Source organism: Vombatus ursinus, unplaced genomic scaffold, assembly GCF_900497805.2.
Source record: "Vombatus ursinus unplaced genomic scaffold, bare-nosed wombat genome assembly UNPS02014830.1, whole genome shotgun sequence".
NCBI lineage: Eukaryota > Metazoa > Chordata > Mammalia > Diprotodontia > Vombatidae > Vombatus > Vombatus ursinus.
This window is the reverse complement of record NW_020954608.1, coordinates 26,403,720-26,417,631: the sequence shown is the minus strand read 5'-3', so window position 1 is coordinate 26,417,631 and position 13,912 is coordinate 26,403,720. Positions and strand designations below refer to the sequence as shown.

Genomic DNA, 13,912 nt, shown 5'->3' with positions numbered 1-13,912 from the left:
TTAGGTAGTGTGCTTTTGCCCTTAAGAAAGGAGTCATTGTTCTCTGCTCTCTTTTCAGAGTAGACGGTTTATCAATGATATGGTGAAGATCTATTCTATCACAACTACAAATGCGGTCGATGGAGTGGCGTCATCTTGCCGGGCCTGTGCCCTGGGTTCTCAGCAGTCAGGTTCGTCATGTGTGCCCTGTCCACCTGGGCACTACATTGAGAAAGAGACCAACCAGTGCAAGGAATGTCCGCTTGACACCTACCTGTCCATACATCAGGTCTATGGCAAGGAGGCTTGTATTCCATGTGGGCCAGGAAGCAAAAGTGCACAGGTAATCTCACTCTTCTCTTAGTACCTGGGGCATCTCCCTCCCTTCTCTGTCTGCTGAGTTGCTGTCAGTCCTTCAACACTCAAATCAAATGACACTTCCTTTTATCTTCCCTTGTTCCTGTGGTTGACAACAGCTTTATTTTTCTGACCCTACCTAGCACTTTGTTTTATTCTCTTATGCTTCATGTAATGAGAGAGACAGAGAGAGAACAAACACAGATGAGCAACCTGTATTGATATGTTTCCCTCTTCCTCAGCTCAAAATATGAAATCAAAGAAAACCTCTAAGAAATTAGTTAGAGCTTCCACAGAGAATTGATTGATTGATTTAGACACAACATGACAGTAGAGTGCTGGAGTTAAGAGTTGGGAAGAACTGGGTTTAAATTCTACCCCTTACACTTACTAGCTGTGTGACCATAGGCAAGTCATTTACCTTCTCTGAGCCTTGGGTTCCACATCTGTAAAATGGGAATAATGATACTTCTAGTACCTACCGCATGAAGTTGTGAAGCTCTAATGAGAATACTACTACTACTACTACTACTACTACTACTGATAGCTAGCTTTTGCAACACTTTCAGGTTTGAAAAGTGCTTTACAAATATTGTTTTATCCAACAACCTTGGGAGGTAGGTGCTATTATTATTCCTAGTTTACAGAGGAGAAAAAGGAGGCAGAGATAACATGACTTGTACAGAATCACATTGCTGCTAAGTATCTGTAGCCATATTTGAACTCGTCTTCCTGACTGCATAGTCCAACACCTAAATACTGTGTCTGCTAGCTGTGTTTCAATCACTTTTTAAACTTTAAAATGCTAAATAAATGTAAACTATTACATGGTTTGTAGGTTCAAGGTTATATATAAACAAAGGTTATTCAAGTTTATACATAAACAAAAATCACATAGGATGAGAAGACATGGAGGGGTTGTGATCTGCACCACTGAATGGTATACTTACACTGAGGAGATCATGAATCTATAGATGGATTATGTTACAAACTCAATTAATACAAGCACCTTGTTTTATCTAAAGTTTGTTTTTTTCCCCTGGACCTAACACAGTGCTCTGCGCACATTATGTGTTTTATAACTGTTTGTTGAATTAAATTATATTGAATTTTGTGTGTTGCTAATACACTTTTATGCTAAATATCCTCTCAGGCCCGAAGTGTCCACAAGAGATCTTATTTTTCACTAGGACATAAGCAGATACCTTCAAATTTTTTTTTTTTTTGTTGTTGTTGTTTAGTCATTTTAGTTGTGTCCAATTTTTTGTGACCTCATTTGGAGATTCAGCTACATAGGTCAGAATGATCCCAAAAAGCAAATAGAAAAGTGAAAAAAAAAGATTGGGTTTGCCAAAAGGCAAAATACAGAATCCCTAACATTTGGATTTGTCCTTTTCTTCTCTACCTATGATCATCCACTGTTGACCCTCACAACTGAAGAGGATAAATTTTAGAGTCCCTGGACATCTTTTTCATATGTTAGGGTAGAATTTATCTTCAAAGATACTGGAGAAGTTTGCTTTTTTACAGATGAGAAAACTGAAGCAAACAGGGTTAAGTGAGTTGCCCGGGGTCACACGGGTAGTTAAGTGTCTGAGGCCAGATTTGAACCAGGAAGATAGGTCTTCCTGATTTCAGGCCTGGTGCTGTATTCACCTAGCAGCCCTACCTTCAAAATTAAATTTTCCTTTTTACTTTTGGGGTTTAATAACATGATTGGAGTTGGCTAGTATAATAGACAAGCCACCTACTCTCTCTTAGCTAGCCCCTACCTTTGGAATATAAGTGGTACCATTTTTTCCCAATTTCTCTTCAGCAGGCTGGTTATAACTTTCTCTTAGTAACAGCAGCTTTCAAAATGGATAATGGGTGGAGTATCTGTCATGCCTTCCTCTTATTCGACATCCTTTCAGCTAGCACTGGCTATTTGATTCATTATACCTTGTGGTAAAAGAAAAACTGGATCTAGCATTGCTTTGGGAAGTTTATATAAAAAAATACTACTAAATCAACACTCATTGAGATTCTCTTACATTTATTCAAAGTCTCATACAAAATCATAGCATTTTAGACAGGGGAGGGGTCAGTCTTTGGTCTTTCTGTCTGGCCCTTTTTTCCGTTCTCCCCTTCCTTTTCTTCTCCTTCTTCCTCATGTATGTACAGCAGCTCTTGGTTCATAGTTTACTATAGACTTCATTGTTTCTAACCTTCCCAAATGGAAAGAAACATCGCTGCACTGCGTTTTCCAAAAGCTATTCCCTGGAGACTTCTTTTGCATGCAGATTCCCACATCTAAAAGCCCCTTTGAGCAGGAGGGAAGAACAACCAAGGCAGAGAAAATAAATTCTACCCTATGTGAAGGAGATGGCCACAGAGTCTCAAATTTATCCTCTTAGGGCCAACAGTGGGTGGTCATAGGTAGAGAAGAAAGGGACAAATCCAGATGTTAGGGATTTTGTATTTTGCCTTTTGGCATAAAGCAAGCCCAATAATATCTTTCTTTTAAGTTTTTCTATTTCCTTTTTGTATCCTTCTGAACTATGTAGATGAATCCCCAATCTGTTTATCTGGACCTAATTTTTCTATAAAACTTTGGTCTTATATTAGTTACTAACTTGCCTGATGGATAGCAACACCTGGATTTCCTGCAACATCTGAAACTCCCCATGTCCTAAACAGAACTAATTTTATTTCTTCGCCAAACCATCCTTCCTTCATCTTTCATGATTTCTATTGATGGTACTACCACTACCTTTCTATTCACGTGGGTTCACAACTTTAGAGTTATCTTAGATTCTTTCTCTCATCTCCATATTCAGTCATTTTCCAAGCCTTGTTGATTCCACACCATCTCTTCTATATGCCCCCTCACTCCAAAAGGGCATGAACAAAGGACATGATGAGGAATGAACCAGGATGCAGGTGGTGTGTTCTTCCTAGGACATAGTCACCTCTTGCTGTTCTAAGCTGAAAAGGCAATGTTAGTTCAAGGTACTTTATTTCTTACTTACGGTCATAGTTCTCATCTCACACAGTCATATCTTTATTCCTATATTATTTCCTGTATTTGGAAATGAAAGGGATGTAAAAACAAAAGATGTAAATAAAACATTTTTAAATATCAGACCTAAATTGCGTGACAACCTAATATTTTGCTGCAAACTGATCTTCAAAAGCAAAAAAAAAAAATAGATTTATTTTTGATGCCTGTACCCTCCCCTCCCCACTCCCCTTCAGGAGTTAATAAATTGAGTTCCATGGACTTGCTTTTCTTTTTAAACAGTATATCAGTATAATTGGTTTTCTTTGCAATGCTATATGTTTCACTTTATGCCTTTAAGAACATTGTTCCGTCTCGGGAGTGCATTCCTATAATCTCTGCTACTGGGGAGCCTGAGGCTGGTGGATCTCTTGAACTGGGGAGTTTTAGCTTCTGTAGGCTAAGCTAAGTGGGTGACATTAAAGTCTGACATTAATGGGGTGAGCCCCCAGGAGTCTCAGGGAGAAAACCACCAGGAGTGGTGAACTGGCCCTGGCCAGGAAATATGGAGCAGGTCAAAACTTCCATGCTGATCAGCAGTAGAATGGAGCCAGTGAGTGGCCATTTCTAGCCTGGGTGAAGTAGGGAGACCCAGTCTCCAAATATGTGCATATATGTATACATGCATGTGTACACATATATCTGCAACACATACATACATATATAACACAATACTCATACATATATGCATAACACAGTACGTGCAGTAATATGCATGTGCAATATACATACACTAATAGATGCGCACATACTTATATGTATATACACATAGCATATACATATACATACAACATATACCTAACATATATGCATTGAGAAGGGCTCCATGGGCTTCACCAGACTGCCAAAGGAGCCCATGACACAAAAAAGATCCAGAATTCCTGTCCCAGTCAAATGTAGCAACCTCCTGAAGAGCAGGAACTGTTTCATTTCTGTCTTGGTAGCCATGGTTCTTAACACAGTGCCTGGCTCGTTGTAGGTGCTTAACAAGGGTATATTCAATTGAGTCTAAGCCTATCTGAGGAAAAGGAGCCAGAGCTCAGGAATTCTGGGAAGAAACAAGAGACTTTCTGAGGCAGGTTTTCATATAGATCTATAAGAGCTTGGTACTAAGTTTGTTGCTGAGTGGAATGAACTTGCTGATGCTTCCTTCTCACTCAGCAGTGACTTCTCCTGTCTTACTGCTTTTGTATTTGTCTTTTCATCTCCTACCAAAGGACCACACGGTTTGCTATAGTGACTGCTTCCTGTCCTACATGAAAGAAAACCAGAGTTTGCACTATGACTTCAGCAACCTCAGCAGTGTTGGCTCATTAATGAATGGCCCGAGCTTCACGTCCAAAGGAACCAAATACTTCCACTTCTTCAACATCAGCCTGTGTGGGCATGAGGTGAGCTCTGCCCATCAAGTGTGTGTCTGTGTATGTGGGGGAGGGTGTTGGGGGTGGGTATTGGAGTAGCTTTTCAGCTTTAATTGAATTGGTATTTTATTGTCTTGGCAAGGAAGCAAAAGGCTGTCTGAAAACTCTCAGGAAAATGTCAGGACTTGAGCTTAGTTTGCTCAGAGTCACTTGTCACATTACAGCTGCCTTGTTTACTCTTTAATTGAGCCAAAAAAAAAGAATCTGACTGGATAAGGAATCAGTGGGTGCAGTGATAAGAGTATTGTGCAGGAGAATTCCTTTAAAAATTAAACAGAAACAAAAGTTATGTCAGTCTCATCAATGCCAGTTATTTCTTAGGGAACCATGGTTTTAATGTTCCCCTCTTTATTCTGTTCGTTTTATAGACTAAGTGATCTTGAAGTTAATTAGTTGATAAGCAATTGAAAGCAGCTGACCTTTTAGAAGGACATTTTCCAGATCAAAATAGAGAAATATTATGGGATGACATCTACAGTCATCAGGAAGAGGTAGCTCTGTACAATGTGGCTTCAGAGTCAGAAGTCCTGGGTTCCAATTCTGAATTGGCCCCCAAAATCTGTGAGTCCCTGGGCAAATCACTTAGCCTTCCTAAGCCTCAATTTCCTACAAAATAATGAGAGTTGGAGTAAATGGATACTGGGGTCCCATGGATTTTTGATTCTTTAATTTTATGTTTCTGTTGTACTACACAGTGATTAAGCATCAGAAATAAATCTGATTTTTAATTTTGAAGGTCAGTTTGTAGCAGAAAATTGGTTGTCACAGAATTTTAGAAAAAAATATATTAAAATTTATTGATATTTTTTGTTTTTTAAAAAAATTATTGATGTCTTTTGTTTTTTATATTATCTTTATTTCCAAATACATTCTTCCATCCTTGCCTCCCCAGAGAACCATCCCTTGTGACAAAGATTAAAAAGAAAGGGGGAGGGGGCAGCTAGGTGGCACAGTGGATAGAGCACGGGCCCTGGAATCAGGAGGACCTGAGTTCAAATCTGGCCTTAGACACATAACTCTCACTAGCTGTGTAGCTCTGGCCAAGTCACTTAACCCCAATTGCCTCACCAAAAAGGGGGGGTGGAAGGAAGCATTTCAGCAAAACTAATCAACACATCAATTCAGTTTGATATTATTTGCAATGCTGATTGTTTCTACCTTCCCTACCCCTTTTTTTTTTTTTGCAAGTTTGGTAGAAGGGACTGGGAAATTAATGTACTCTGACAGATTGTGAAAAGAATCTGGCTCTTGTCCTTATTTCTTCTTTTATCATTCATACTCATGCCTCTAGTTGTCTTTATTCAATATTATTAGCTGTACAGTAATACTATGTTGGGTCTTATACAAAGATAGTAAAACTGAGGATGTGACCCGTTATGGTCTTACTTAAAAATGTAGGCTATAGTGTCATATTCTAATTTTATTTATGCAGAGTGTTACTTGCATTTTATTTCTCTTTTAAAAATATTTATTTTGTTAAATATATAATATATATATAAATATATAAAAATATATAAAATATATAAATATAAAAATATAGAAATATAAATATAAATATATATTAATATATTATAATATAATGTATAATATATAATATATTATATAATATAAATATATAATATAAAAATATATAAAAATATTTATTTATTTTGTTAAGTATTTTCCAATTACATCTACAAATTTTTAAACATTCATTTACAAAATGTTGAGTTTTAAATTTTTTTCCTTCACTCCCATTCCCTCCCCCATCCCTTGAGAAGGCAATTTGTTATTGATTATACATGTGAAATCATGCAAAACATTTCTATACTAGTCATGTTGCAGAAGAAAACACATACATTTACACAAATGAGAAAATAAAGGAAGTGAAAAGAAGTATGCTTTAGTATGCACTCAGAATTCATCAATTTTCTCTCTGGAGGTATACAGCATTTTTCATCATGGGTTCTTTGGAATTATCTTGGATTATTGTCTTGATCAGAGTAGCTAAGTCTCACAGTTGATCATTGTTACAATATTGCTATTACCATATATAATGTTCTTCTAATTCTGCTCACTTCACTTTGCATCAGTTCATATAAGGCTTCCTAGGTTTTTTTGCAACCATCCTGCTTATTATTTCTTATTAGTACAATAGTATTCCATCACAATCATATACCCCAACTCATTCAGCCATTCCGTAGATGATGCCCAATGTTCAATTTTTTGACACCATAAAGAGAGTTGTTATAAATAATTTTGTACAAATAGATTCTTTTCCCCTTCTCTTTGATCTCTTCGGAATATAGACCTGACAGTGGTATTGCTGGGTCAAAGGGTATACATGTTTTAATAGCCTTTTGGATGTAATTTCAAATTGTTCTCCAGAATGGTTGGACCAGTTCACAACACTACCAACAGAGTACATTAATGTCCTCATTTTTCCACGTCCCTTCCAGCATTTGTTGTTTTTCTTTTCTGTCGTATTAGTCAATTTGATATGTGTGAGGTTATATCTTAGAAGTGTTTTAATTCACATTTCTCTAATCAGTGATTTGAGCATTTTTTTTTCATGTTACCATTGATAACTTTGGTTTCTTCTTCTGAAAACTGCCTGTTTGTATCTTTTGACCATTTATCAATTGGGAAATAGCTCTTATTTTTTTTTTAATTTTTATAAATTTGGCTCAGTTCCTTATATATTTGAGAAATGGGCCTTTAACTGAGAAATTTGTTATGCATTTTCACCCCAGTTTCCTATTTTCCTTCTAATTTTGACTTCATTAGTTTTGTTTGTACAAAACCCCTTTAATTTTGCGTAATCAAAATTATCCGTTTTACTTCCTGTGATCTTCTCTATCTCTTGTTTGATCACAAATTCTTCCCTTATCCATAGATATGATAGGGAAAATTTTTTTCCCATGCTCTAATTTATTTGTAAACCACCCTTTACGTCTAAATCACTTATCCATTTTGATTCTATTATGGTGTATGTTATGAGATGTTGGTCTAGGTCAAGTTTCTTTCAAATTGCTTTCCAGTTTTCTCAGAAATTTTTTTTCAAATGGTGAGTTATTGCCTCCAAAGCTTAAATCTTTGGGTTTACTTATATTTTATTTCTCATTTTGTCTTCTCTTTCCCACATTTCCTCCTTTTACTTATTTCTCTTATTTCTCACCATTTAATTTCTTCTTTTTCTTCTTTCCTCTCCCACTCTTCTGCCATCTCCTTTTGTCTTTTTTTCCTGTTTGCTTCCTCATCTTCCTTTCTTCCATGCTTATTCTATTTTAGCTTTAAAATCCCTCATTTTAGTTTTTGTTATTTTGGCATAGCAAATAGGGGCAAAAAAAAGCTTATTAAGGATTTAATGTCTTTATAGAGAGCATTTTGCTAAGTATTAGGGTATATAAAAATGAATGACAGTCCCTGATCTTGAGCTTACAGCTTTGGGAGTGAAAACAACTTATTAAAAAAAAAATTAGCAAAGCATGGCAACATGGGGGTAGGGGGGGAAGAGCACTGGATGTCAGAGGCCTTAGGATTGAATCCCAGATCTGCCTCTGACTATCTCTGTCATCAGAGACAGCTAGTGGTATGATGAATAAAGTGCTGGGCCTGGAGTCAGGAAGACCTGAGTTCAAATTCAGCCTCAGACACATTTTAGCTGTGTGTCCCCTGACTTAACCACTATTTCTATAACTTTCCTCAACTGTAAAATGAAGATAATAATAGCATCCACCTTGCAGGATTGTCATGGGGATCAAATGAGGTAATCTTTGTAAAAAGTACTTAGCATGGTGCCAGGCATATAGTAGGCACTACATAAGTGTTTATTCTCTTCTCTTCTCCCCTTCATTACATTGGGCAAATCCTTTCACCTCTCTGGGCCTTAAGTTTCTGATCTGGAATACAATGAAATACGAAGTTAGACATGCTATATGATGGACTTGGAGTCCTTGGACTTGATTTTGAATCCCACCTCTGCCACTTACCAGTGACCTTGGGCAATACTATTAACTTCTCTGGGCCTCAGTTTCTCATCTGTCAGTCAACCAGTAAACATTTTTTACATACCTACTAGGTGTTGGGCATTGTACTAGACAGCAGCACTAAGAATGCAAAGAAAGGTAAAAGACAGTCCCTCTGGAAGTTGGGATTTTAGCTGGGACTTGAAGGAAGTCAGGGAATTAAATCAATCAATAAACATTTATTAAATGTCTACTATGTACCAAGTACTGTGCTAAGCACTAGGGATACAAAGAAAGGTAAAAGATAGTCTCTGCCTTCAGGGAACTTATGATCTAATGGAGGAGACAAGATACAAACAAATATATATATATATATATGTATATATGTATATATATGTATATGTATGTATATATGTATATATATGTATATATGTATATATGCCATCTATAGAATAAATAGGAAATAATGAACAGAATAAAGGCACTAGAATTAAGAGGGGTTGGGAGAGGTTTTCTGTAAAAAATAGGATTTTAGTTGGGACTTAAAGGAAGTCAGGGAAGTCAGTAGGCAAAGATGAGGAGGGAGAGCCTTGCTGGGAGAAAACTAGAGACAATGCCCTGCTCTGAAAAATGGAATGTTTTGTTAATGGAACAGCTGGGAGGCCAGTGCAATGGATTGAAAGGTATGTGATAGGGAATAAGGTATAAGAAGACTGCAAAGGTAGGAGAGGGCTAGTCTATAAAGGACTTAAAATGCCAAATAGAGTATTTTGTATTTGATCCTGGAGGTGACTGGAAGCCACTAGCATTTATTGAGTAGGACAGTGACATGGTTGAGCATTCGTTTGGAGATTGAATGGTAAATGGATTGCAGTAGGGAGAAACGAGACAGGCAAACTCCCAGCAGGCTATTGCAATAATCCGGGTATGAGGTGATGAGGGCTTGTACCATAGTGGTGGCAGTGTCAGAGGAGAGAAGGGGATATGTACAAGAAATGTTGTAGAGGATAAATCAACAGGCCTTGGTAACAGCTTGTTTGGGGGGGGGGGGGGGGAGAAATAGTTAGGAGTTGAGGATAACTTCTAGGTTGTAAGCCTGAGAGACTGGGAGCTTGGTGTTGCCTTCTGTAGTAATAGGGAAGGTGGTGAGGTGGTGAGGGTTTAGAGGAAAAGATAATGAGTTCTGTTTGGGATGTATTTAGTTTAAGAAGCTTATTAGACATCCAGTTTGAGATTGCTGAAAGGCTGAAAGGCAGTTGGAGATGAAAGACTAGAGGTCAACAGAGAAGCTGGGGCAGGATAAATAGATTTGAGAATTATCAGCATAGAGATGGTCATTAAGTCACTAAGTGAAGTGATGTAGAGGGAGAAGAGAAGAGGGCCCAGTACAGAATCCTGAAGGACACCTATGGTTATAGGGTGTGATCTGGAAGAGAATCCAGCAAAGGAGATTGAAATGGAGAAGTTGAATAAATAGGAAGAGAACTAGGAGAGAGTAGTGAGCTGAAAACCTAGAAAAAAGGAGGAAAAGGTGATCAACTGTGTCAACTGCTGCAGAAAAGTCAAAGAGAATGAAGATTGAGAAAAGGTCATTGGATCTGGCAACTTAGAGATCATTAGTAACTCCACTGGAGGACTGGGGAAAATTTCATTGAAGAGGAAGCATTTGAACTGAGTCATTTAAACGATTGTGAGGATTTGAAAGCTGAAAATGGAAGGGGGCAGTATTGAGGTATAGGAGATGCATTCTAGGCATAAAAATCATTATACACAAAAGCATGGAAGCAGGATATGTACAGGGGATAGACATTCAATTTGGTTAGAACATAAGGCTATGTGCAGGAAAATACCATGAGATAAGGTAGCCAAGGGAGGGCGACATTAGGATTGGGAAGAGCCAAGGTAGAATGAGAACCCTGGAACTATCTCATTTGTTAATTCTTTCCTTCAACAAATATTGATGAAGCATATATTGTATAAGTCAGGGCTTCTTAAACTTTTCCCACCCATGACCCCTTTTCACTGTTGTGTGGCCTGAGGGCATGTGCAGTGCACAATGCGCATGCTTTGTATTTAGAACCAAGGCTGCAGTGAAGTTGCATGATGCAACATGGGCTAATGCTGCCAGAAACATCTTGGATTCATTACTCGTTTGATTTTTAATTAATTTTTGGTTATCATGCTTTCAGAAACCTTTTACTCTTGCTAAATTTTTTTAGCAATCCCTATGGGGTCATGATCCACAGTTTAAGAAGCACTGGATAAGTCACTAGGGATGCAAAAATGAAAATGGAATGGTTCTTTCATTTAGGGAGTTTATAATCTAAAAGGGAGAATACAACATGTACATTAATCATATGCTATAAGGTAGAATATTTAAGGTGCAAGATCCAGGAAGAATGCGCTTGGGAAATAGGCAACCAGGTGGAGGCAGCGAATAAAGCTCTGGTCTTGGAGTCAGGAAGACCTTCGTTAAAATTCTGATTCAGACCCGTAACCTTTCTCAGTCTCGGCTTCCTCATCTGTAAAACAGAGATAATAATAGCATCTGCCTCACAGGATTTTTGTGAGGATCAAATGAGATAACATATTTAAAGTACTTTGGAAACCTTAAAGTGCTATATAAGTGCTAGATATTATAAATATGATGATGGAGATTCCAATTTCTTTCCCCTTTCCCCATTGCCTGTAGGATAAAATACGCATTCTTTAGCTTGGTATTATTTTAAGCCTTCTGCAATCTGGTTCCACTTGCTGTTCCAGACTTATTTTTTATTGCTCCTCTTCACCAACTCTGTATTATTCCAGCCAAAGTGGCCTACTTGCTAATCACCAAACTTAACATGCCATCTGGTACTGCCATATTTTTTGCATGGGCTGCCTATTCCCTGTACCTAGAATGCATTTTTTCCTCATCACCTTTGCCTCTTGGAATTCTCATCTTCCTTCAAGGTTCAGCCTAGGAGCCATCTCCTATGTTAAGATTAGAATCTCCCATTTGCTAGTGTTCTCTCCCACCTCAAATTACTTGTCATTTCTTATCTGAATATATATTTTGTACTTACGGAACATAAATACCTTGAGTTCAGAAACTCTTTCGTTTTTCTTTCTTATTGAGAGAAATCATATAAAATGAACCAATTATTAATTTGGGACCCAGACTTTTTTCTCTATTTCCTCATTTAAGATCCAGCCTCTGTAAAAAGTCAGACTTTGAAGGACTTGACTAATGAGATTGTCCTAGCCCTCAACAAAACATGCTCTTCATTATGATGGCGGGACCCCACCCAACTAGCAGTTCAAACATCTGTTTAGAGTATAAACAGAATCCAGTCTAGGCTGGATCTTATTCTGGGGAAATGAGCCCTGTCCTTTTACCACTCCCTTAGAGTTAAGGGTGACCCAGCTCATGAAGGAGAAAACCAACCAGAGTGGTCTGGATGGAGATGAATTCCACTGTCCAAGTTGCTGAAGGTGACTGAGTCTCATGATAAAGCTGCATTCTCAGTGGGAGGAGCTGAAGATTTCTAGTCCACCTTCTCATTAAATGTCCACTAATCAGGGTTGATTTCACTTGGCTGGGGCATTCCCTTTCAAAAAATATTCCAGGCTTTTAGGTTCTCCATGTTTTTGTCTTTGCTTACGAAGAGAAACCACTGACTGTCAATTTATTGATCATTAGCTAGCCTAATGAATAAATTGAGTATTTATTACCCAGAAACTCCATCTCTTGGAGTTTTTCATTTGTCACAGCATCCTTACTGAAAAACCTAACAAATAAGGATGATTAACAAGTATTTGTTGAAATGAATTGGATGTAAGTAAGCTCTGTACATAAGCATGGTAGAAAAATACTCATGCTTGACTTTTACATTTCTTGTTAGGAACCCTAGAACAGAGTTAATCTTCTGTAGGAACTCTCAGTGTATTTTATCATTGTCTTTTAAAGAGGTTTGTTTTGGTTACCAAAATATTTCTGCTTAGTGTCTTTGCTAAGAGTTTTTTTGGGGGCAAAGGGTAAGGGATAACGGTAAGACACTTTTAAGACATTTACTATGTTTAATTGAATAGACAAACATCATAACTGAATATGAAAGTAAGTGAATGAATATTTTCATAGTATTTTGGTAGCATTCCACGATGTTGGAAGAAATGACCAACTACTTAGAATTCACCCTTCTGTCAGGATTTTTTTTGAAACCTTTGAGTGACTGGTTGTAATTTGGTTTTTACTCTTTTCTTCAGTTTGACAAATTGCTTTTATGTTAAACTCAGGCTAAGATTGAGGAGAAGAAGGATGAAATCTATTCACTTTGTTCCCTCATAGCCTTCTGAAACCTGATGCTCTCTTTATGTGCATTGTTTTTAGATTTTGTGTTTGAAGTCACTGATAATCACTATTTCTCTGCATTAGCCTTTATTCAGCAGGACTTTTGCTTGTGATGGCTATATCACTGAGGTCTCGTATTACATCATCGATGCTTTCTTGGACTCAGAAATATGTATAGGGAGAAAGTGAGTGAATTCAAAATGTAGCTTTTCTTTTCTCTTCCATTGAAACCTATGTTTTCTCACTTTATTTTCTCAGGGGAAGAAGATGGCAATTTGTACTAACAATATAACAGATATCACTGTGAAGGAAATGGTAGCTGAATCAGAAGATTACACCAATTTTGTAGGAGCGTTTATATGCCAGTCAACTATTATTCCATCTGAAAGCAAGGGCTTCCGAACAGCTTTGTCTTCACAGTCTATCAGCCTTGCAGATATATTTTTAGGTAGAGTGTATATATGTATGTTTGCATGGGTATATACCACCTTGTATCTTCAATTGGTTCCATGAAAATTCAAAGTTAGGAAAGCAGTATTATCAAAGTTAGTTAGGAGCAATGCTACAAATGGGCAAAATCCAATGATGATAAAGCATTGCTTGTCAGTGGGCTTTGGTTATAATGTTTTCAGATTCATACTGCTATTTTTTTCAACCAGTATGTGTCCATATGTATCCTGGCAAACAATTAATCAACTGAGAAGTTTTTCAGAAATCTCTCATTGTCTGGTACTGGTGTTTCAACCCTAAGGCAGAAACAGAAAAGAGGTGTGCAAGTCTCAATAAAGTTGGACATCCCGGCTCCTTTCCTTAACTTTATTATAACATGTCTCCCTTG

At 37.4% G+C, this 13,912-nt stretch overlaps 1 protein-coding gene across 1 annotated transcript in view; it reads left to right on the top strand.

The window, feature by feature from the left end:
- The window catches only part of KIAA1324L (KIAA1324 like), a 196,020-nt gene that overhangs the window by 151,142 nt on the left and 30,966 nt on the right, over nucleotides 1-13,912 (top strand). The window contains exons 14-16 of the mRNA XM_027838883.1: nucleotides 59-322; nucleotides 4,594-4,767; nucleotides 13,333-13,522. Coding sequence (XP_027694684.1) covers nucleotides 59-322; nucleotides 4,594-4,767; nucleotides 13,333-13,522 — 628 coding nt within the window. The remainder of the gene's footprint in view (nucleotides 1-58; nucleotides 323-4,593; nucleotides 4,768-13,332; nucleotides 13,523-13,912) is intronic.